The sequence below is a fragment of the Rhagoletis zephyria genome, unplaced genomic scaffold, assembly GCF_001687245.7.
Source record: "Rhagoletis zephyria isolate East Lansing unplaced genomic scaffold, Rhagoletis_zephyria_1.1 Rzeph_scaffold_01016, whole genome shotgun sequence".
NCBI classification, from domain to species: Eukaryota; Metazoa; Arthropoda; class Insecta; order Diptera; family Tephritidae; genus Rhagoletis; species Rhagoletis zephyria.
The window spans coordinates 115,838-139,259 of NW_016158100.1; the positions used below are offsets into that span (position 1 = coordinate 115,838).

The 23,422-nt window shown below is 33.9% G+C and overlaps 3 protein-coding genes across 5 annotated transcripts in view; 2 read left to right on the plus strand and 1 right to left on the minus strand.

Moving 5' to 3' along the window:
• Positions 1–1,282: 1,282 nt before the first annotated feature.
• On the minus strand, positions 1,283–8,142 carry fl(2)d (Pre-mRNA-splicing regulator female-lethal(2)D). Its single transcript, XM_017615431.1, has 5 exons — positions 7,169–8,142; positions 4,456–4,580; positions 4,171–4,395; positions 4,000–4,108; positions 1,283–3,922 (listed from the first exon to the last, which is right to left on the minus strand). The coding sequence occupies exons 1-5, from the start codon at positions 7,638–7,640 to the stop codon at positions 2,892–2,894; spliced, it is 1,962 nt and encodes a 653-aa protein (XP_017470920.1). The 5' UTR covers positions 7,641–8,142; the 3' UTR covers positions 1,283–2,891.
• A 268-nt stretch (positions 8,143–8,410) lies between these two features.
• On the plus strand, positions 8,411–11,205 carry LOC108362453 (tRNA pseudouridine(38/39) synthase). Of its 3 annotated transcripts, none has more exons than XM_017615432.1 (7): positions 8,411–8,844; positions 8,909–9,000; positions 9,066–9,560; positions 9,627–9,774; positions 10,105–10,314; positions 10,381–10,532; positions 10,587–11,205. In XM_017615432.1, the coding sequence occupies exons 1-7, from the start codon at positions 8,558–8,560 to the stop codon at positions 10,736–10,738; spliced, it is 1,536 nt and encodes a 511-aa protein (XP_017470921.1). In that variant the 5' UTR covers positions 8,411–8,557; the 3' UTR covers positions 10,739–11,205. The 3 variants fall into 3 exon arrangements, with proteins under 3 accessions (XP_017470921.1, XP_017470923.1, XP_017470922.1); XM_017615434.1 differs by having other exon boundaries at positions 8,424–8,844; positions 10,604–10,749; XM_017615433.1 differs by having other exon boundaries at positions 8,425–8,844; positions 10,632–11,058.
• Positions 11,206–11,368: 163 nt separating this feature from the next.
• LOC108362455 (uncharacterized) overlaps positions 11,369–23,422 on the plus strand; it is a 15,817-nt gene continuing 3,763 nt past the window's right edge. The window contains exons 1-4 of the mRNA XM_017615435.1: positions 11,369–12,000; positions 18,080–18,280; positions 22,736–22,873; positions 22,949–23,321. Coding sequence (XP_017470924.1) covers positions 11,752–12,000; positions 18,080–18,280; positions 22,736–22,873; positions 22,949–23,321 — 961 coding nt within the window. The 5' untranslated portion in view covers positions 11,369–11,751. The remainder of the gene's footprint in view (positions 12,001–18,079; positions 18,281–22,735; positions 22,874–22,948; positions 23,322–23,422) is intronic.

Genomic DNA, 23,422 nt, shown 5'->3' on the forward strand with positions numbered 1-23,422 from the left:
TAAATTATTAGATATTAATTTACATAAATATTCACAATATGTAGTTTATTTTTTATTTCTTGNGTTGTTTAACTTTAAGGTTTATTGTTTTTCAAAATTTGTATGCGCTTCCATATACAAATTAATTTAATATATTTAAATTATTAGATATTAATTTACATAAATATTCACAATATGTAGTTTATTTTTTATTTCTTATCTTTTACCTAAGAGTCTGATTAATTTTTTTACTATTATGTACATACTACTTTTTTTGTCTAGTTAATTCTTTTGATTTTATTTCTGTTATATTTGGTGTTTTTTTTTTGTTTTTTATTTATAATATGTGCATTTGCAGCCTTAAACCAGTTTGGAAGATTGCAGATTTCATTTCTTTTGTAAAATTTACAATAGGGGTTACTTACTTTGCGACTTTTAAAATAATTGTTTATTTTATAATTTTCATACTAAATGGTTCGAGTGATTTATGAAATAGCCTGTTTTTTTTTTTTTGGTAGTAACTACATTTTTACTAAAACAGAATTTTGCATAACTACATTTTTTACATATATACGTTTTTAAACAATTTTAAGATATTGAAAATATTTATATAAATTAGTAACAGGCAAAAATAAAATATGTTTTAATTGAGAGATATGAACATATGTATAAAATTCGATGGCATCAGAATATCAAATACAAATTAAAGAGAAAATACAATTTAATACAATCAAGGAAAATAGAAAAGGGTTAAGGATCTTTCTTGAGCAAATAACGAAAAAATATATGAAAATAAGAAAAGTAGGTAAAAATATGAGTCAACTTTTTCGGGATTTTTTTTTAAACATACTATAAAAAAATTAAAATTTATTAAAAAAACATCTTACAATTGAAAAAGTCTAATATTTACAAATAGAACTTAAAAAATCAAAAAAATATAGAACATAAAAACTGATTGCATAATTGGNATCTTACAATTGAAAAAGTCTAATATTTACAAATAGAACTTAAAAAATCAGAAAAATATAGAACATAAAAACTGATTGCATAATTGGCTGATAGAAATAAACTATAAAAAATTTTAAACAGTTAAATGGAACAATATTTGGTTAGAAAATGACAAAAGACACTTTCGAAACAAAAACGTTTGCACTTAAAGAAAAGTTTAGCGAAAAATCACGTGTAAACTTTTAACTAAATTTTATTGAAAAATACAATGGAAAATAGTCCGGTTATAGTCATTTTCGTAAAAGCGATTACTCTCGTAAACATCTCATTTTTCTTCAGTCTTCTACAAATTTGTAATAATCCTTTCATGCAAATATTCGCGCCTATTCGATTTGGCATTGGATTTGGTGACAGTCGAGACTCGTTTAGTGGGACCTCAGACACATAAATTCCGTGCATATGCTCCAAATTAGTATCAGCACGTAATTTTGAATTGTGTAATCATTTCAGGTTGGTCCTTAAGGTGCAGTGGTAGAAGTTTTAAGTTTGTAGCGGCTATTTTGACGATATTTCCTCATCACACTCCTTTCCTTCCCTATATTAGCTCCATGTAAACTGTTGTTAGTTTTTCCAAGTTTTCATTGTTGCTAACTAAGCTTTATCATATGGTCGTTGTTTAGTAAAATGTCTATTTTTAGAATTTAACTTTAAGATGGACTCGTCCTTAAATTGGGTTTTGAGTACTTGGGACCCTTAATTCAGGCGATGAATAGTCACAAAAAGGAACAAAAAGTTGCTGGTGCCTATCTATGAATGTTATTTAATGTTGTTGACGGTGTCGATTTTGAAGACTATTAAAGCAGAAAAAAAAATAAAAAATTGCGTCGATTTTGAATGGCGACGCAACCTCAGTTGGGTTTCCGATGGGCAACACCACTGAAATGAAAATGTATATTATGAATAGCAACTATACCTAGCCCTTTTACGAGTGTCGACTAGTAGATAAACGACTCTTGGTCGATTATCGTCTATCCACTAATGCCGTTTTCTAGTTAAATAAATGAGTGTGAATAGTTTTTAGTCTGAAGTTCGGTTGCCATCCGTAATCGAGCCATTAAACACTCCCTAACTCGGCATCCCGGCAACCTTGATTTCTGTTACGTGTAACTTAGCCTTCCAACGACCCATTTCAAACTCATACCATTTATCGAGTTTCGACTGCACATTTCCATGTAAATGAAAATCAGTAAGTATTTTGTATTAAACCTGATTATTTATTCACTTAATTTAAACAAATTAGTTGTATGTATGTTTGTATTTTTTAGCTCGTTCCTTATCAAAAAGGCAATGCAACCAATGCCATACCGAAGCAAGGCTTCAATCTCACTACAAAAATCTCATGCATGTTTTTTTCAGTTGAAGCAACTAAATTCTAATAAACTGCACATTAAAAGTACCGTAAACGTTATTTTCCAATGATTTTTCTTGTTTTTATTTTCATAACACATTTGTATGTATATAGCTGCTAAAGTAAATAAAACAATACATTATTTATGCAAATTTTATAAAATAATTTGCACATTTTCTTTTGCTAAGTTATAAATAGCTTTGTTCAGAGGAAAAACATATAACGTGCGCCTTTATCATCATTAACGGCTTAACGTACATTTTTGCTTTTAATTTTCATAAAGTACACATGATTTACATTTATATTTTTTATCTAAATTTTTATTTATATTTCCTATTTTGCTGCATGGTTACTTAATTTGTTTCGTTTTTTTTCAGTTATTGTTTTGATTTTCCCTTAGCATCATTAAATTCTGCTGATGTATGTATTTTGTTAAAACACTTTTACAATCAAATTGAAATAAAAAATATATATTTTAGTTTATATATAGTATGTATGTAGTTATATTGTATGCATTTATAATTAGCTCTATTTCGAGCGTTTTGCCATTTTACGCCTAGTGATTGCTATCGCCACCGATATTGCCATTTTGTTGCTGGCGCACGGAGCGCCTTCGCGTCATTATGCGCAACGCAACACCACCCGCATTTCCATCTATGGCCGCATCATCGATTGCCATGCCGCTGGGATGCTCCTCATTCGCCATGCCAACCACCGCATTATCAACGATACTTAGTGGATCGATCGCCGCCAGGCCGCCATTGCCACCGCTTAACATTGGAGCATTTGAAACAACCGCATTCACCACATTAACGGTGTCGAACTCGTTCATATCATTGGATTGCACGGAAGCACGCCGCAACTTGGACTTCTTCGGTGGCAGAGTGCGTGGCGCTGTTACATGTATTGGCGTAGCAGGCGCTGCAACCAAAGCAATAGGCTGATTTTCATTTGGATCGCCGAATTCAAAGTTACGTTTGCGCGAAGCCACCGTCCGCAGCATGCTGCCAGGAACTGTCGCAGCATTGAATGAATTTAAACTAGTATTAGCGTCAACTTCCGCTGGGATTGGGATTGGGACGTGCTGTTTTTGCTGCTGATCCTCATTACCGTTGTAGTATTCGTTAGTAGCTGCATAATTGCGCACACAAGCGTTTTCATCGATGGTCTCCAGCGGACGAGCAGCGACATATTTCAATTCGTTGGTAAGTGTATGCGTATTGTGCAGTGTAGTTAGGGCGTTAGTGGGGTTGGAATTGGCGTTGATGGTATTATTGCTTGTGGCAACGATGTTATAGGGTATGGCACAGGTTTCGGCAGCATTTATCGACAACTTGCTCGGGTCTACAGCGCCATTCAGGCCACTGTGCATTGAGGGATGATTGGCATCGCTGACATTAAGCGCATCTGTAACCTCGGATTTCACAATACTCTCACTGTCCATAATACCGGTTTTTAATTGGTAATTTTCCTTTTCCAATGTTTGTATGCGATCGCGGGTGGTCTTGAGTTCTTGCTGGAGGAATAGGATTGTGCTTTGCATGCCTTCTACATCTTCATCCAATTCAGGTAGAAAATCATCGACCTCTGCATACGGGAAGAAGAGAATAAGCCGTTAGCAAATCTCATTGTGAAGTAAAATTTGTATTTCTTCGATTATTTACCTGATTGTGACTTTTTTACTTCTTCGCAAAAGCTCTTTTGCATTGCCAATTCAGTCTCTAGTTTAGATAAACGACCATTGGAGGTCATTTTACCTAGCTCTTCATTTTCCTAATAAAGTGAGAAATGAAAATAAGGACGTGTTGCTAAATTTTCCAAAAACCAGGTTTTACCTGATACAACAAACGGCACTTGGCAATTAAGCGTTTGCCTGTATTCGAATCTGGCGTAAATTTCCAAGCTGACAATTCATTTTGAGTCTCTTCTAATTTAGCCTTGGTAGCCTTTAGTTCCTTCTTAAGCTTCTCAAAGAGTAAATTAACAGCTGGGTCGAGCAAAGCGGAACGCAAAGCCAATGATGTGGGCGCTTGTTGAGCTTTGTATTCCGCAATTTGACTCTGAAACGAGTTTGTGCTAAGCATTTTGGAATAATTTAAATACAATTTTTGCCAACTCACCACATAATCTTGAAATTCTTGCTCCTTGTTGGCCAGACGACGCATGAGTATTTTTTCGCGACGTTGTGCATCAACACATTGCTGCGATAGGCGCGCCTGCTCCAGTTTGAGACTCTCAATTTCATCTGTATTAGCGGCGAAAAGATGTTACAATTTATAATTTTTAATAATGTTTGTGAAGTATTTGTTTTAAAAACATATTGGTGATAATTTTTTAAATACATGTAAATTATATTTATACAAGTATGGGATGAAAATTTTAAAAATTTTTAAAAGGATATGTAAATAATTGGTAGAAACATAATTCTAATATAAATAAATATATTCATGTGTACATAATAGTTACAAGTTACATATAAAATATTTATGTACATATTTTATTTTTTTTTTTGCTAAATGGAACTTAATACAAAATCATACCAATACTGTGTGCAACAAGGTACATTTGTTTGCGCATTGCCGCAGATTTCGTGATTTTGGAGTTGGCATTTTACTTTTGTGATTTTGTTGCTTCTTTCGTTCGTTGCGTTTCGTTACGTCGTGTATATAAATTTGTCTAGCAAAGACGGTCAGCTCAGTGTTGAAAAGTGTGAAAACAGATCATTCAGACCAGATCGAATTTTAACGTATATTACGACGCGAATTAAACGCCAATATTTTTCGGCATTAGCAGTTTAGTAAAAACTTAGCTGCTGAATTATTTTTTGAAATACACAAATACACGCAACGAACTTTTTTAAGATTTATATTACGCGCACAAGTGCACTGCAATTATTTACAGTTTTTCCCTGTATGCCAAGCCATTAATTTTGCATTTAATTATATAAACAGATATATAACAAATACTTTGGGTTGAAAGCGATTTTTTTCATTTCAAAATGCTAATGCACATACTTTCTTTGCACTCAAATTTATTTCATGCTTTCTTCTTTTATATTTCATTTGGAAGAATACAATTGCATCGACAACCCACACTCTTTTCTGACGCTTTTCAGACAACTTTGATATTTACACTTTTTAGGCTCTTTCATAAACAAGTGTTTGTAAAAATTATAAATTTTAAAATTGCAAATTTTGTTTTGGTATTAGTTGCATAGAAAACTGTTGAATTACTTTCTGAATTTTAGAAATATACTACATTCTATTGAATACAAGTGAAAATAAGTATATTTTTAAAACTTTCTACATTTTATTATAATTGCTTAATGCCAAGTAGCGTATACCAGGAATGGACAATTTTCTATACCAAAACTACCAAGAAACAATTTTTTGCTAATTTAAATATTTGCCATTTGCACAACATTTTTTATTATAAATTTTTGGGTTTCGCCTATCTTACGCGTTCACCACACACTTATGAGCCAAACCCTTAAAACAGTTTTATTACAATTTTTATTTTATTATGTGCTTTATATTTAAAGTAGCACAATTTCTAAAAAAAAAAAACACTATTTTTAAGTTCTTTTCTTTGTTGGCTATACGCACAGGGCGGACATATATTATTTTATTATTTTATAACAGGCTCTTTTCATTTTTTCAAATCATTTTCATAATAGATTTTTGCGAAATAGTCTCCGCATATATTGAATACAGGTGACGCGGCATATTGGAGAACAGTTGTAAGAGAATTTGATTCAACAGGGTTGAATAACCAATAAGGTAATAGAGAAATGACCGTGGGTGTGGCAGGAGCATACAAACGGACGAAGAGCTGTATAGCAGCAAAACTCGGCACACACGGCGAAAAGGATGTCTCCGACGACGATTCGTAGGAAAGGCGTTCACAACACAACCAATGACCGTTGTTATTTTTTTACATAATTTTTATTGTTATAAAATAGTGGATGGTTTACTATAAATACATTAATTTCTGAATTAAGATATGTATAGAAGAAAATTAAGTAAATTTTTTCCTTATAATGGCGCTGGTAATACACTTAGAAAAAATATATATATATGGATTTTTTATAGCAGGCATTTTTCTTTCTTTTATACACTTGCCATCTTTACATATTTCGTTCATGCTTTTGTGCATTCAACACAACAGTAGAGAAATAAATGCCACATTTTTTTCTTTTTCATGCACTTGCTTATTCGTAGTTCTTCTTTTCTTCTTGATTTGCACAGTTTTTATATCACTAGGCTTTTCTTATATTTTTCTTTTTTACCTTTTCTTTTACACTCGATACTCTTTCCAACGAGCTACAATAAACCTTTATTACAATGTCTCTGCATCTTATCTGGTTTTTAGTACACATCACTCTACTAAATTCATAAGTATTCGAAAGCAATGTTCTGAAAGAGTCAAAAAGAGTGTTCGCTGTACGATTCATCTGTTGAGTTTTTCATAAGCAATCATTACACACGCTCCACGTATTACACTTCGTACTTTCCGCACTTACCACAAGTTTAGCTGCACTAGTCCATAATTTATGGATTAGTGTCACAGCTAGCTAACTTGCATCGAGTATTGGTCTATAAAACTCGCTTAATGTACAAATGTCAGTACAGAAAAATGTTTACAATTTAAAAAAGAAATCAAAGTAAAAGAACATTGTTTGCTAGTAAAAATATGTAAAAATATTTTGCAAAATAAAACATTATTTTTTAACACACACCGAGCATTGTATCATACGTTCTTTACTTTGTTCATACTTGTCTGTTTGATTTTTATCAATCTATAAGTTTATTAAAGTTCTCATTCAATATATACCTTCGAGCAACCGCTGCCGATGTTCGGCAGCAGCAACAGCCTCTGCAACTGTGCCTGGCTGTTGCTGCTGCAATTGTTGTTGCTGCTGCTGCTGCTGTATCTGATGATGCTGATTGTGGTGGTGCAAAAGTTGCTGCTGTTGCTGAGTTGGCGGCGGCGATGGTGGCTGATGTTCAGACGCTGACATATGTGGCGCATGTTGATGCATAATATGTCGCGAGTGATGGTGATGATGATGATGGGAATGATGATGATGTGAATGATGGTATTGATGCTGCAACTCTTCGCTCCCGGATGGTGTTGGCGAGGCGGGTCCAGATGGTGGTGCACCGCCCACACCCAAACCGTTGCCACCAACTCCACTACCTACTCCGGTATTGCCGTGTAAATTTTGATCGTATTGTTTGGACAATTTATCGTAACTGTTCATCAAAGGTCTTTGATCGTCCATAGTCATTGCAGCGACACTCATTACAGTAAGAAGGCAATTACTATGCCACAAAACTATTCAAGTTTTTAATTTTTGTTTGATAGACGTTTGGCTTTAAAACAGATGCTAGTAGCGTTTTTTACCCGCACCTCTGTAGTGATTGCTTTCAATAAACCAACACGCCACGCAGCACGTATGCCCAGCGCGTTTGTTTGGCTTTTTCCTGCCGTGCTACTTTTCTATGCTCATATAACTTTTTAATTGCCTATGGCTTCTTCTTCTTCCACTTTTGTGAAATATATATGCATGGAAACTTTCAAGTAGCGCTCCGCTGGCCACAATTTTCACAAGCAAATTTCACGCACTTTTCGACTTTTCCGCTACTTACTTTTGCCACTTATGTATTAAATGTTCATTGAACTCAATTTTTTTAATATTTTTGCTAGGAAAATTGCACTTTTTCCACATTAAATATTAATTTTTCAACGCAGCGAAATCCATTCGCGTCACAATTAACTCGCTGAAAATTCAATATGGTGGTCTTTCACCTTGTGCACATGAGACAGCTAGTTGGTTTATGCCTTTTGCATATGGGAGAGAAAGAGAAAAGCATGTGGTGTGCCCTGAAAATGGCGAACTCAGCTACACGGTTGTATTGGCTCTTGTTAAAAAATTCATCTCCTTATTATACAAATTTAATGTAAACGATCTGTACAGGGTACAGAGGTATATATTATAGCAATATTTTGTAATATAAAAAATAATTTTACTTTATGTACACATAGTTTCTCACTCTCAGTCAACCTACATAAGTTCCACAAATTCCTCAACACGAAACCCCAAAAAAGCACTCGCTTTCAACCTACATATGTGGTAAACAATCAATTCCAGGGACGCAGGACAACAAACCAACAGCTTGTTTACAAAAATTTCATTCGCAGGACAACAAACCAAAAATAATGAATGACAAAAAGGTGCAAATAAACAAACGAGGAAAGGGTCGTGTAAGCCGGGAAGAGATACAGGCATGGAGCAAAGAGGAGCTTATATCTAAGGTATTACAACTGGATGCATACAACTTTCAAATTAGGAATTTATTACAAAAGAAGCTGGGTCAAAGTGATGGCGAATTCTACGAACAACTCGCCCAGTTGGAGTCCCATGAAAGGTCAACAGCGGTTAGAGCGCCGGAACCTGTGCTGCAGCCCAACAAAGTACAACAAAAACGCCAATTCGACTTTAATAAGTAAGAAAATTTTATTCTAACGATTGTAATTGTATTTAAATAGAAATTAAACGTTTAACCGCAGGAGCTACAAACGACATGTTCTGATAAAATTCCTCTATTTCGGATGGGATTATCACGGTTTGGCAGTACAGGAAGACTCAAATGCTACAATAGGTAAGTCACTCAGAGACCGCTCGTTATACATAGTACATGCCGTTTAACTACATGCCTATCTTCAGAGCACCATCTATTCCAAGCGCTAATTCGCACCTGCCTTATTCAGTCACGCGAATCCGCAAATTACCATCGATGTGGCAGAACAGATAAAGAAGTGAGTGCATTTTGCCAAGTAATCTCCATAGATTTGCGTAGTAAATTTCCACCAGATGAGCAGTTGAAGACTGAATCATTAGCCAATGAAATTGATTACTGTTCTCTCTTGAATCGCGTATTGCCGCGCAGTATACAAGCGGTGGCATGGATGCCTCTGCGTAGCCCAGTGTATAGCGCACGGTTTGACTGTTTCGAGCGTACATATCGTTATTACTTTCCAATAGGTGATTTAAATATAGAAGCGATGCAGAAGGGATGTGAACTGTTAGCAAGGCATACAGACTTTCGAAATTTCTGCAAAATGGATGTTAATAATGGCGTGACAAATTACATAAGGCAAATATTTAAAGCTAGTGTACGGAGGTGTGAGGTAGAACAGAATAATAAGAATGCTGAAGACGGTAAATTATTAAAAATAGTATCTACATCAAAACGTTTCAGCTAATAACTTTTGTGCATTCCTATAGGTTATGCGATGTATATGTTAGAGATAAGAGCTAATGCCTTCCTCTGGCATCAAATACGCTGCATTATGGCGGTATTGCTGCTCATTGGAGAAGGCAAGGAGCAGCCCGAGGTTATAGATGAATTACTGGACGTACAGAAAAATCCATGGTAAGCTGCCAAGTGGCTTCACTATCAATACAAAAGACCTATTTGACAAATTTTAAGTTTTATAAAAGCTAACAACTTTTTAAATACATGTACATACAAAGGAAACGATTTATGATCTCTCAAGTTAGTAAAAACTATCATATTTTCTAACTAACGGCTTTGAATATGCATTTACATGTGTATCTGAGAGCCAACTAACGGAATATTAAAAAAAAAACTCGTTTTCGTGAGCATGTCAAATACGGGTTTTTGGATTGATGGTGACGGTATACAGGTGTTTATGTATGTTTGGCTAGATCTTTTATTTGAAACATGCATACTTTATTACAGTAAACCACAGTATACGCCTGCAATTGGCTTGCCCTTAAACCTTTTCCATTGCGAATATCGTAAGCATACAATACAGCCCGCTGATAATACATCACGTGATGCATGTGCAGAGGATGAGGCCGAGCACACTACTGCTTGGATATATGGTGATGAGCATCTGCAAAAACTTATTGAAACTGTACAGGGCGAATGGACGCAGTACAACATTAAGTAAGCTTGTCTTTGAGCTATTTTATTTTATTAATCTGTTTATAAACTTTTTTATTCACTTTACAGAAGTACTATGATACGAGACTTACTACACCAATTAGAGCAAATACGCCAAAAAGATCATAAGTGCGCAGAGCCAGTGAATGCTCAGGCTTGGTTACTGCAAGATGGTGTGCGTCCGCGTCAATATCAGCAGCTTTTGAACCGTAAACGGTGTGGTAAGTATTTGTTGTTCATTTAATATAAGTATACAAACTAAGCTTGATACATAGCTTTTAAACGAACAAAGAAAATATCTTCAATATTTTATATGACAGAGAGCTTGGAAAATCGCATTGAACATTTTATCAAAAAGCAACGTTTAATTGTCGCCGATGAGCCTGCAGCGAAGTTAGACACAATTTCTGCAGCGGTTAACAAGTGATAATTTAAATTACGTTTAATACAAACAAATGTTGAAACAAAACGAAAGTTTAAAGAAGAGTTTTATTTAAAACAATAAAAACAGTTCCCCGCGCATTAGTTTTGAAGCTTTAACTAAACCGCAAAAAACCTTCGCGTTTTAAAGAAATCAATAAATATTTTCTCTATAATTTTAAATCTTTTAAAAAGCAGATTCAATAGTAAATAGATAACGTTAAATGAAAGTATTCTCATTTTTGCTTTTATAAACGCTCATCTCATGAAATGTTGATTACATACTCGTATGTACCAAATCGAACGCTTAAAAAAATTATGCCAATAAATAGCTCAGCTCTATATAAATCAAAATCAATGCTAAAAGAATTATCTTATCTTATATTATTTAAGGCATTTCCCGATTAGTTGATATTCTATACGGCACGCCATCTGTGCTGCAAAGAGATTACCGAACCATTAACATTTTATATGTAGTACTTACATATAAAAATTCCTATTTTAGAAATAAAATAAAAATCAGTAATTTGTAAGTGAAAGCTTTTGCAGTTAGTAGCTAATAGTGAAGTTGAAGCTGTCCACTACTTACATATATCTGACACAGGCTGCTTAACAACCGAATAATTAACTGCGCTGTTGCTATCACAGCTTAAGCTGACACATCACCACTAGCTCCAGCGCATTTGGCAGCTTTTTATTCAAACTCTACAATATACGCGCACAAATTCGGTTGCTGGCAATTTGAATTTCAGTTAAGTTTTTGCGCTGCAAATGCGCGGTCGGGTTTGTGCGAATTTCTCTTAAAACTTAAACACTTTGAGTCGGTGGAAATTAGTATTTTGCATTTATTAATACACAACAGCAAACGAGCTGTGAAATGTGTTTGAATTTATAATCAGGTGCATATTCAACACCGGCCATATTAAAACCAAATTTAAGAAAGTGTATATACTTAAAAAAAAGGAGCGCCTATTTAAAATTTGTTACGAAATTTATTAACCTTTTACAAGCTGTCGTAAAATGTCGCAGTATCGCAGTAAAATGTGTTGCTCTGGCAGCATATCCTTTTGTTCATCCATTTTTGTGTTCACTTTGCTGCTAATTTGGCTGCAATGGCGCTGCATTACAGTCAATGCTTTTGAAGAGAATGATGCATTTTGCATACGCACCCAACCAATGTTACTGGCGGATATTGAGAAGCATGTTAATCCTTTGGAAGGTGATCCCAATTGCAAAGTGCTGGCCACAACGTTGACCGTTAAAGAGAAGGTAAGTTAAGTGGATTTTATTAAATTTAATTCAAAAATATTTTCATGCGCATTAAAAAATATACATATTTTCTAGGCATAGTGCTATTATCAAGCCCTAAGCTCAAAAATCTATTGTAATAAGGACATAGTAAATTTAAATTAAATAAGATTCACCGCGGCCGAATAAAATTTAGTGATGTTCCTGATTTCTATTCATCCATTTTTTTATAACATGTTGTTGTAGTGGTTCTGTTCTTGCCAAGAGAAATGTACATAGACCTTTCTCGCTGGTTGTTGTTTTTATTTTATTGCGTACTTAGCTCTGCCTTGATTAGCTAATCTTTCAATCGTTGTCGTTAAGTTCAACTAATGGTCCAGGAAGCTGAGGCTTGGTTCGTTTTTATTCGTCGACTTCCGCGGACCCGGGTATTCGAATAGAATTTCGCTGTTATTGCAATATTATCAATTACCCATTCCCAAGGTATCGCGTCAGTTGCTCTCATCTTCGCCAGCCTACTGCGAGAGCCTCAGGCCAAGGAACCTTACGCGTTGAAGGAAGATACTGGAGGGGTTTTGGGGAGTGATGCTGGAGTTGCAGTCCTTGGCCAGATATGAATCTGGGTCATTCCGCTTATGCAGACCCGACTCTCGTGGGAACGATGAAGTAGCCGTTGAAATGGTTGTTTCAGTCCGACATCTGTAAATTGAAGCAGAGTGTACCTCGATTCCCTTGGTAACTCCATCTACACCGCACTATGTCCCGGTGGTGGGCGTCGTCCTTCCAGGCTAGTTGTTACATCCCCTCGGGGCTGGGTGGCAGTTCGTTACGAATCAGTTTTGTCGAGCCCAACCATGCTTCAATTACATGAGCGGGTAGGCCCCATTTAAATGAGATAGCCAATAAAACAATTAAAGATGATTGGTGGTATATTTCACTTATAAAAAAGAGCTATTTTCATACAAAAATAGCTGGTGTTTCGACTACCCTAAGTCATGCATCTATGTAAGCTAGCTACTAAATTACCAAATAACGACTCTGCCATTCACTAATTAAGACATTAACTATTTACTACAAAAAATATATAAACAAAATAAATTAATTTTCAGTGTTTTAAAAATTTTAAGGTCACCAGACAAGTTTTCTTCTCCGTGACCCAACAATGCATGCTGTTGTTAACGAAAAACTACAGCAAATCACCTCACGCCAGCCAAAAATAGATTCTTCATTAACAAGAACAAACCATATTTGGTAGAAATACATGACATAGACGCACAAAATCGTGCATACATACATTTGTATGCACATGCATACTTTGAAATGTGCATTCAAAACTGTATGCATTTGCGGCAATGACACAATACAACAGATAAAAAAAAAAAATCGAAAAAAACAATTCGAAAAATGCGATCATCGGCGCTTGTTCGTTGAAAAACTAGTTTCCTTAGCAATGAAAACGCCAAATAATATTAATTTACTAAACTTTTAAACTTCGAAATTGTGACGAATGTGTGTTACATGCATACATTTTTTATACATATGTACATTAGACTGCATCACTAAAAAAAGTTTCTGTTTTTCCGCCGGGACTACAAAATTTATTATATTTTAAGACGTCCACCAAAATATTTCGGAAAAATATTAAGATTTAAGTGAGCTGGACCGATTTGAAAATACCTCCAAAAATGTAGTTTTTTATGAATAAAAATAGTTTCTTAAAGAACTTTTTGCAAAAAGTCCCCTCAGATGACAGAACAGATTAAGCTTAAAAAATCTGCATAAAGATATTTAAAAATCTTTTAAACGGAATCGTAAGAATGAGATTTTCGATGCTGTTTTTTTACTTTTTTTCAAAGATTGATTTACGAAAAACTTGAATAACTGGGCCAAAACTATTCTGATTTAGACTTATGGGATCTCAGTTGAAAGGTATTTTCACACTGTTTTTATTTCTGTCCAAAAAAAAGGTTATTCGTGTCCCAATATATATTTTTTTTTCAAATACCAACACATCTTAATTCAACTTTGAATGACGTTCCTTCATCCTACCTTTCTGGTTTATCTTTTGAATGAGTTTATTATTTATTAAAGAAATAAAAACGTAGAGAAAATACCTTTCTAATGACACCTCCTAAGTCTAAATCGGAAGAGTTTTGGTTCAGTTATTCAAGTTTTTGTTATACCAATCTTTAAAAAAATTTAGAAAACAGCATCAAAAATCTCATTCATTACGATTCCGTTCAAAAGTTATTTTTTTAAATATTTTTCTGCAATTTTTTAAGCTTAAGCCGTTTTGTCATTTGAGGGGATTTTTTCAAAAAAAAAATCTTTAAGAAACTATTTTTATTCATAAAAAACTCCATTTTTGTAGGTATTTTCAAACCGGTCCAGCTCACTTAAATCTTAATATTTTTCCGAAATATTTTGGTGGACGTCTTAAAATATAATAGATTTTATAATTCCAATGGAAAAATAGTAGCGATTTTTTTTTGTATGGGGAGTGATGCAGTCTAATGTACATATTGGTCATTGGGGCTTTTGGTAAAACGCTTAAGTTATTTTGGGTGTTTCTGTTTTGATTGTAACATTTTCTAAAAAGTTATTGTTTTTTGATTATAACACTGCTCTAGTAAATAAGCGATAAACTTTTATTGAAATAGTCTCTTAAACCTTAAAAATTAAAATAACTTAACGTTTCCGTGGTTTGTAGAAAAAATTACCGAACTTTAGCTAAGGTGTTTTTTTAAATGTCCGCACATACATATCTAGGTACACATCGTACCCTAAATCACAACAGTCACAACTCGAAATTTTTCAAAATTGATTTTTTTGTATAAAAGAGTTAACGGATCCTATTTCTATCGTCCGCCGAAATTATTATCTTCTTTAACTGGAAAAACACTACTAAGGGCCGGTTGCTCAAAGCCTGGTTGACACTAATCACCAGTTAACATCGTTAACACGGTGTCTGCTGGTTCTGCTTNACGTCGATAACGATGTTAACTGGTGATTAGTGTCAACCAGGCTTTGAGCAACCGGCCCTAAGACTGTTTTTGTTCTGCTTGCGTCGCGTGCATCGACTCCACACTGTTTTTTCGTTTGCAGAACATTTGAGGTTTTTTTTCAGTTGTGACTGTTTTTGATTTAGGGTACGATATTTGCATATTCTTAAAAAGGCTTATAAAAATAGGCTAATTCAAAACTATTTATTTTCTTAAAGCAGTGTAACCGGCATTTTTATAAGAAAAAAATATACTGATTAAATGTACATATGTACATACGTAAGTGTGCACATATTTAGCTATGCTTTATCTACTCAATTAATTGACGCCATTTATTATGATTTCACCTGATTTTTATGAATAGATATGTATGCACCAGCGGATTTAAATACCTTTAAAGGCTTCTTTATAATCACTAAATGGTATTGATAAGAAAATTGTTTGTGTTTTTCTAATTCTTTTTGTCCGTCTTGTTTTTATAATTGCGTGGAGTATGCCGTCTTGACCATTTTGATCAATATCTCTGTGTGGTTGTACATATGTATACCCATTAATAAAAAGTTAGCATAAAGTGAAAGAAAATTTGTGGTTATGGCATTTGTTTAAAATTTTTAGAAAAAAAGCAGGGACCATGATAAAAACCATGATAAAAATATAGTAAGGTAGAACCGCTGAGAGTCACTTTTAAAATTCTTGACGTTTCCAAACAATTTAATTTTTAAATTTACTCACAAACTCACACACACATTTTCATTTTCAATCTCAAGCAACAACAATTTCGAACAATTTCAATTTTTTATTTTCACTTTTATATGATTTTAAAATGTTGGCAAACTTCAAAAAAAAATCATGGCCGACAAATTGAGAGAACGGTTCTACCTTGCTATGTTTTTATCATGATAAAAACATTAGAAGGTAAAATCATTCTCTCAATTCGTCGGCCATGATTTTTTTCTGACGTTTGCAAACATTTTAAAATCATATAAAATTGAAAATAAAAAAAATCAAATTGTTCACAATTGTTAATTTTAAAATTTTACTGCTGGCAAACGTTATATTAGATTAGAGCTCAATGATTTTACCTTGTAAAGTTTTTTTTTATCATGGCAGGGACTGTAACGGTGATCTTTATAATAAAATTCATAATTAAACCATTAAATTTGGATAAATATGTTTACGATCAAATTTTACCGTTATTTTATAATTTATATTTTTTTTTCGTATTTTGTTTTTGTTGTTGGCCTTTAAATTTTAAATTATGAATCATTTTTAACAAGGCCCAGCAATTAAATAAAACGCAAAACTTCGTTCTATTGATATTTAAATTGTCGATGTTTCGACCTCAATCTGAGGTCATCTTCAGGAAATCTTGATTGTGCCTGGTCAACAAATTTTGTATCGTTATTTTTTCGATCATCACCGTTATTTTCAGATTAATTTTTTAGGTCATTAAACGGCCATAAAAATGTAGTCTTCATTATAATGGCTAAAAATGGTCGAAAAAAATAACAATCCAAATAATGGTTATTTTTGTCAGATAAAATCCAAATTTAACGATTAGTGGGGATCGAAAAAATAAAAATCAAAAAATAACGATTAATTTATCTATTACTATCTGCGTGCCAAATTTGAAACAAATCGGAACATATTCTTACGATTTTTTTCGTATAAATGGGTCCCTGGGCCACCATTGTATGTACCAGCAACAAAGTAAATACATACATATCTCAACCCTCGCGCTCATTGTATAACAATACAATCAGCGTCAAGAATATGCATACCATGGAGTTTTGACGATTTTAGTTATTTATAAAATTTTTATTTTATTTTTATAAAAAATATGGTGCATTGAACTGCAAAAACCGCAAGAATCAATTTTTTTCTAATTTTATATATAACTGGGGAAATGCAACAAGTCAATACAAAGAAAATTTTCATCGAAATTTAAAATTTCTACATTTGATTTCTTATCACCAGGTTTCATCATTAATATTATAAAGTGCAAGTTTCAAGTCTTTAAAAATTACCGTTTTTTTTGTCGAGTAAAAAATCTCGAAGCACTCTATAGATATATTATTTTATTAGATGTCTACTAGATTAGATAGCTATATACATAAATATAGATAGATAGATTAATAGTTGTAACTCTACGACCGGTAGGTCTATTGTGCCGTAGATATATATCAAGGTAAATATCAATTCGAGCGTCGCCTAATGAATTCATTATTCGTAAATATACATTTCTAATGTTACCTGAATCGGATCATAATTAGGAATTTTCTAAATATCTCGACTTCAGCTCCACCTAGCGGATACATTTTTGTCGAACTATTTTTTCATATATGGAGTTTACACTTTGAATTTCGATTGTATCGGATCATAATTACGGATTTTCTGAATATATTGACTTTAGCGTTGATCTTCGCATGGATGTAAGGAATGTGCTGTCCAAATTTGGTGAAATTCCGTGAATTTGTTTTTAAGTTAGGCTTTTCATACGTAATTTCGGACTTTTATTTTATATACAGAGATCTAAACAAATGTTCACGTAAAAAATGGCCTATGAACGTAAAATTATCGCTTTTGAAAATATATTTAAGATAGATTTTGTGCAGCAAAGCTACATCTCCAGGTGTTTACTCCTATGGGAAAATATCAAAGCATATTTCATGTGAAAGTCTATGCCATCAGTTTGTGTCCGGATAGCCGCGCGGCGCTCAATACTCTTTTATCTTATGAAATAAAAAAATAAAAATAAAACATATTGCCTTTTCTTCGTTAACGTCTTTTTGGAAAATTTTCGACCACAGCTCGTAACATCCTTGTATTCTTCAAAAAGCATGTTCTTTATTAGTTCTACTAGAAAATTTCAAATCAATGGAAGAATAAACGATTTGTTTCCAATTTTGCTCTTTAGGGATCTTGATTTTTTTCGGTACGAAATCCGTCCTCATAGTATCGTTCAGTGTTCGATCTGGGCTCATCAATCCTGAACCTATATATTATTTATAATTCTTTATTTATTTTTGCATATTATTTTTATTATTTGCAAATATATAATCTATGTATACTACTACATATATGCTTTTTCTTCATAGGACAGCTTCCTAGACACCATGTGTAAGGATCACGGTACATCGTATAAGGATACATATTACTTCTTCAAATTGCGCAATGGTGAACTTAGAGGGCGAGGTACACACAAAGAAATTTGCGATGGCATCAAAAATCCTTTGCTTGCCTGGGTGCCATATAATATGGTTTTGGAGAATTTTGCACAGGAATTGAATCCAAAGGACGTAAGAAAAGAAAAAAAACATTTATTTATTTATTGTATTTTTTTTTTTTATAAATAAGATTTGAAAAATAGTTAATGGTTAATACTATTAAGTTGTCGAATAAAAAATGCAACCAATTAGTATTTCTTTATGACCAAAAACAATAAAAAAATAGTAATCATCACAATAAAAGCTTGAAAGGCCATTGAAAGAGACATCTCCTTAAAAAAAAAAAAACAATAAATTTTGTAAATATTAAAACGGCGGGTAAAATGTTGCTTTGATATGTAACTGAGTGCAAATTATGAAATTTAAAAATCAAAAAAAAAATATGTGTTTAGGTGTTAAGTCATATTGTTGACTAAGCATGTGTGTATATTTTTTAAGATAAGTAATTAACGTCAAAAACATACGACCACTCTTCATGTAGGAACCGCTAAAAAATTTAGGCTTGAGTGGCGATAAAAAGGCAAATGTCTTTTTTATTGAGAAAAGTAAATATTTGAAGTCTTTATTTGTAAATAAATTAACACATACATATATGTACATATATATGCATAGTTATGTGCAAAAGTATTTTATTATAATTTGTCATGTAAATTAAATTTGATCATCATAATTGAGTTAGCCGTAGGCTTGACGTCTTTCCGAGCGTTTAGTGTGCTTATTTTATTTATTAAGTGACAAATTTTACAAGTTGATAATCACAGACCGATTTGATCTTACATATGTATATATATGTAGATATTATGTATGTACATACATATGTGCATTAGACTCCATCACCAAAAAAAGTTGCGGTTTTCCGACGGGATTACAAACTTATTATATTTGAAAAAATAACAAGTAATTTTTAGCAAAAAAAAACGACTTCAACTCTATATAAAAAAAAATATATATATATATATCTCATGATCCGCTGATCGGAACCAGATTAGTATGGGACCACCTCTGAGACACTACCTTTCCTATGCAAAAAAAATTATCGAAATCGGTTGACGTGGTCCAAAGTTATGCGGTAACATAAATAAAAAAATAAAATTAAAAAAAATATTCCGACGAACTGATAACCTCCTCCTTTTTTGGAAGTCGGTTAAAAATAAAAATATTTCGGAAACTATTTTTTTCATAAAAAACTCCATTTTTGGAGGTATTTTCAAATCGGTCCGGCTCATGTAAATCTTAATATTTTTCCGAAATATTTTGGTGGAAGTCTTAGAATATAATAGATTTTATAATTCCAATGGAAACACAATGCCGATTTTTTATGTATGGGGAGTGGTGCAGTCTAATGTACATACCATCTTCAAAAAAGTGTGCAAACTCTAAATTTGCCACTTTTGGGATTATGCACAGATTATATCTTGCATTTTAATAAAACACCAAACAAATTTACGTATATGGGGTTAGGCTATTTTCTCTTTAAATTAATATTTCATTGCATTCCCAAACAATATTTTAACGACTAACTAGCCAAAGGTATAGAATAGGACGCCCTTTTAATAGAAGCTTAGTAAAAATATCAAATTTTTGAAGGTAAACTTTTTTCAAACTAAAGACTAACCACCATATGTACATTAGGGTGTCTCACCAAAAAAATGCATTCTTTTCACCGGAATTATAAAATCTATTATATTTTAAGACTTCTGTCTAAATTTTTTGGAAACATAAGATTTACGTGAGCTGCACCGTTTTGAAAATACCTCCAAAAATCTCATTATTCTGATTCTGTTGATAAAATTTTTAAATATTTTTAATCAGACTTTCTAAACTTAAACTCTTCTATCATCTGAGGTGAGTTTTTGGAAAAAATATTTTTAAAACTAATTTTATTTATAAAACACTCAATTTATGTAGGTATTTTTAAATAGGTTCAGCTCACATAAATCTCAATCCTTTTCTAAAATATTTTGGCGGAAGTTATAAAAAATAAAAGATTTTATAGTGTCGATGGACAGTAGCTACTTTTTTTTTGCACATAGAGTGATGCATCCTAATGTATGTACAAAACTATATAGCTTCCAGCAAAAGCTGAAGAATTTTTTGTTGGAATTTCTTGGAAAAATTCACAGCAAAGTCTCTTCTCCATATGATTGACATGAGCTCAGTACTCCACGCTAATTGCTGCATATCTTAATATATCTGCCTTCTGAACCACTTAATTTTCTACAAGTGTGGCCACGTCTTCCTTAATAGTTCTAGAAAGTTGTAATGTATTTTTCTTTGAATATTTGTGAAAATGCCTCCCATTTCCAGTGCCGCAGATTTTAGGCCTACTATTTATATAATCGCTGATTCTAATCGAAAATCCAACGGCCCAACACCCAGACAAGAGATATGTCGTGATCACCCCAACAGACCCCCTGCTCGCGGAGGAGCTTCCCCAGGCACGTCAGAGGGCGCCTACTCGAGTTCATGGACGCGGTCCAGACATATATTGACCAACCACTGGACCCGACAACGAACCGACTAGTGATCAACGGTATTCATAGAGAGTCGACCTATGAATACCATAATCGGAGCCTAATCAACACCTGTAACATACACAGAGCTTCAACTGCCAAGAGATGCACGCGTTACTCTGGCCCAGTTACGGTCTGGTTATTGCAGCCGCCTCAACAGCTACTTATCCAGACCAGACGCCAATATCCACAATGAGTGTCCGGGATGTGGAGACTGCCCACATGCTACCGACCACTTCTTCACGTGTCAGCTCAATCCCACTCAACTAACACCCTTCTCCCTTTGGTCGACCCCGTCGAAACTGCTCGTTTCTTCTGCCTACCGTTAGTGGAGCTTGACGACATTGATTTATGGACGACCCGAAATAGGCTTAGGGGCTTAGATGACCACTAACTAATACACTGAGCATAATTCGATATGAATATCTTCACTAACTTATGTAGGTCTATTACTAGCAGCGACAGCTGACTATGAGAATCACATAAGGGCAGTACCCCTGGTGCTACAGCCCGACCATGGGTTAACCCTCGTTGCTCAAAAATGCAGAAAATTAGGTCAATGCATTGATTAGCCTGCTCCAGTTTTGAGAGTAAACTAATACTGGAACGACTTTATTATTTACTCTTCTATTAATATCGCTTGGTACAAAAATGTCTCGTAAACCCAGATCTGACCTCTAGTCCAATCTAAAGCGAGACATATACAATCCAATCGATGACCGTCTATTGCACATCGGTGTTAACTTTAAGTTCCTTCTTGAAAATAACATTTTATTGCGGCAAAGATGAAAAGGTAGCCAGGTAACCATTTCGAATGTTTTAAAAATAAGCGCCGAACTCAAGATATAAAATAATTAGGTAGAACACAAAGAGGTTTCTTTTGTATATTTTATCTTGGAGTCTATGAATCCCAAGGCTCAAAAACATTTGTATTAATACGATATGCAACCATTGGCCGTTTCGGGTACTGCCTTATGCGAGCGTTTGAACAGATTGAAACAGAGGCCCCTATTATGAGTTGCATTCGATTTTCGACTGTGGTCGAAAGTGCTGAGCGAACGAATTTTCATTTGGTATTATGGCGCTCATTCGATGAAGAATAGCGCTATTGTGAATTTCGCTCGTTTAGGTTGTTCACAATAGTATATTTTTCACCGCTGAGAAGCTTTGTTTACAAATCGAGCAAACTAAATAGTGTGCTTATACATATTTATGTAAATTTGTTCTAATTAAAATGAAGTAAAAAAGAAAGCAAGTTTATAAAAACGTGGTAAAATGAGTACAACGAGTTCTGGTTCAACGATTCGTCAGAGGATGAGAGCTTAGTAAACTGGCCAGGAGTAGCAAATGTTTAAGAGAGTTTAAGTTTATTAGTCTTTCGAATATATTTTGATATAAAATATATTTAAGAAATTTGTCTACAGATTCATTAAAAAGTTCCGACCATCTAAAGAGGCGTTTGTGAGCCAAATCTATTTAAAATATTTTAAAACTATCAACAGCGCTACGATTTTGTTCTCAGAGATCGCGCCAACAGAGTATTGGGATTTTCTTTCACAAGTAAAACCAGCCTTTCGAGCTTGTGTTTAGTATTCACGATGTTAGAACTGCATGAAATTAATAAAAATTGTTTAAAATTAGTGTCTAGCCGCCAAAATGTAAGAAAACATATACAAAATCATACATTTTTAACAATTTTCTAACACTTCGCTACACCATCGAAAGTAAAATTCTGGTCGACAGAAAATTCGATACTCAACGAAAATTTCGACACGCTTGCATAGCTCATAATACGAATTTCACTTTCGATCTTCGATAGCCAGCGAAGATCGAAAATCGAATGCAGCTCATAATAAGGGCCAGAGTTGACATGCTTTTGAGACAACTAAAGCTAGTATAAAAGTTCTTTACTAAGTAAGAGAAATTATTTTTATGGTATTTTAAGCTACCTTTAAACTAATCCAGCAATCGTTTTGAAGACACTTCTTTACAAAAATTTATCTCATCCTTCCAGCAACTGAGTTATATTGGCAAAGCCACGGATTTGGAACGCGAAAAAACAGAACTCTGTCACTTCAGCCACACCGATCTTGTTACGAACATTACATCAGATCTTTTTGCCTGCATTGTCATGATTTTCGAGGATAACTTTGTAAGTCTGAGATGATAAAAAAATAACTCATTCTACGTTTGTATGAAACTCTCAAACACTCTTTCCTAACTCCAGTACGGTCTAGATGCCAGCATCAATGTGCTAATCGAAATACAGCCACTCATGTACGAGCTGCGCAACGTCACCTACTTGCCTTGGGTGAATGTGTCCACCAGCTACAAAACCTTGCTCGACCGCACAACGCTCCACAATCCAAGTCGTGAGCCAAAACAAATCTATGGCAGCATAAAATATGAGTTTGTCGAGAAAGTGCATCTAAACGTGAGCACTGTCTATAGCCACAATTTGGATCAGTTGCCGCTATTATTTGAGCATGCGGGTGCAGTGCTGGAATTGAATGACGTGGGAGTCGGTGGTGTGGATGTATCGACGGTAAGGCATACAACTTTACAAATTAACTTGCCTTTTATTATACCCGAGCGCACTTGTGCACAAGGGTATTATAACTTTGTTCACATAACGGTTGTTTGTAACAGGCAAAACGAATCGAGATAGATATAGACAAATGTATACATAAATGATCAGAAT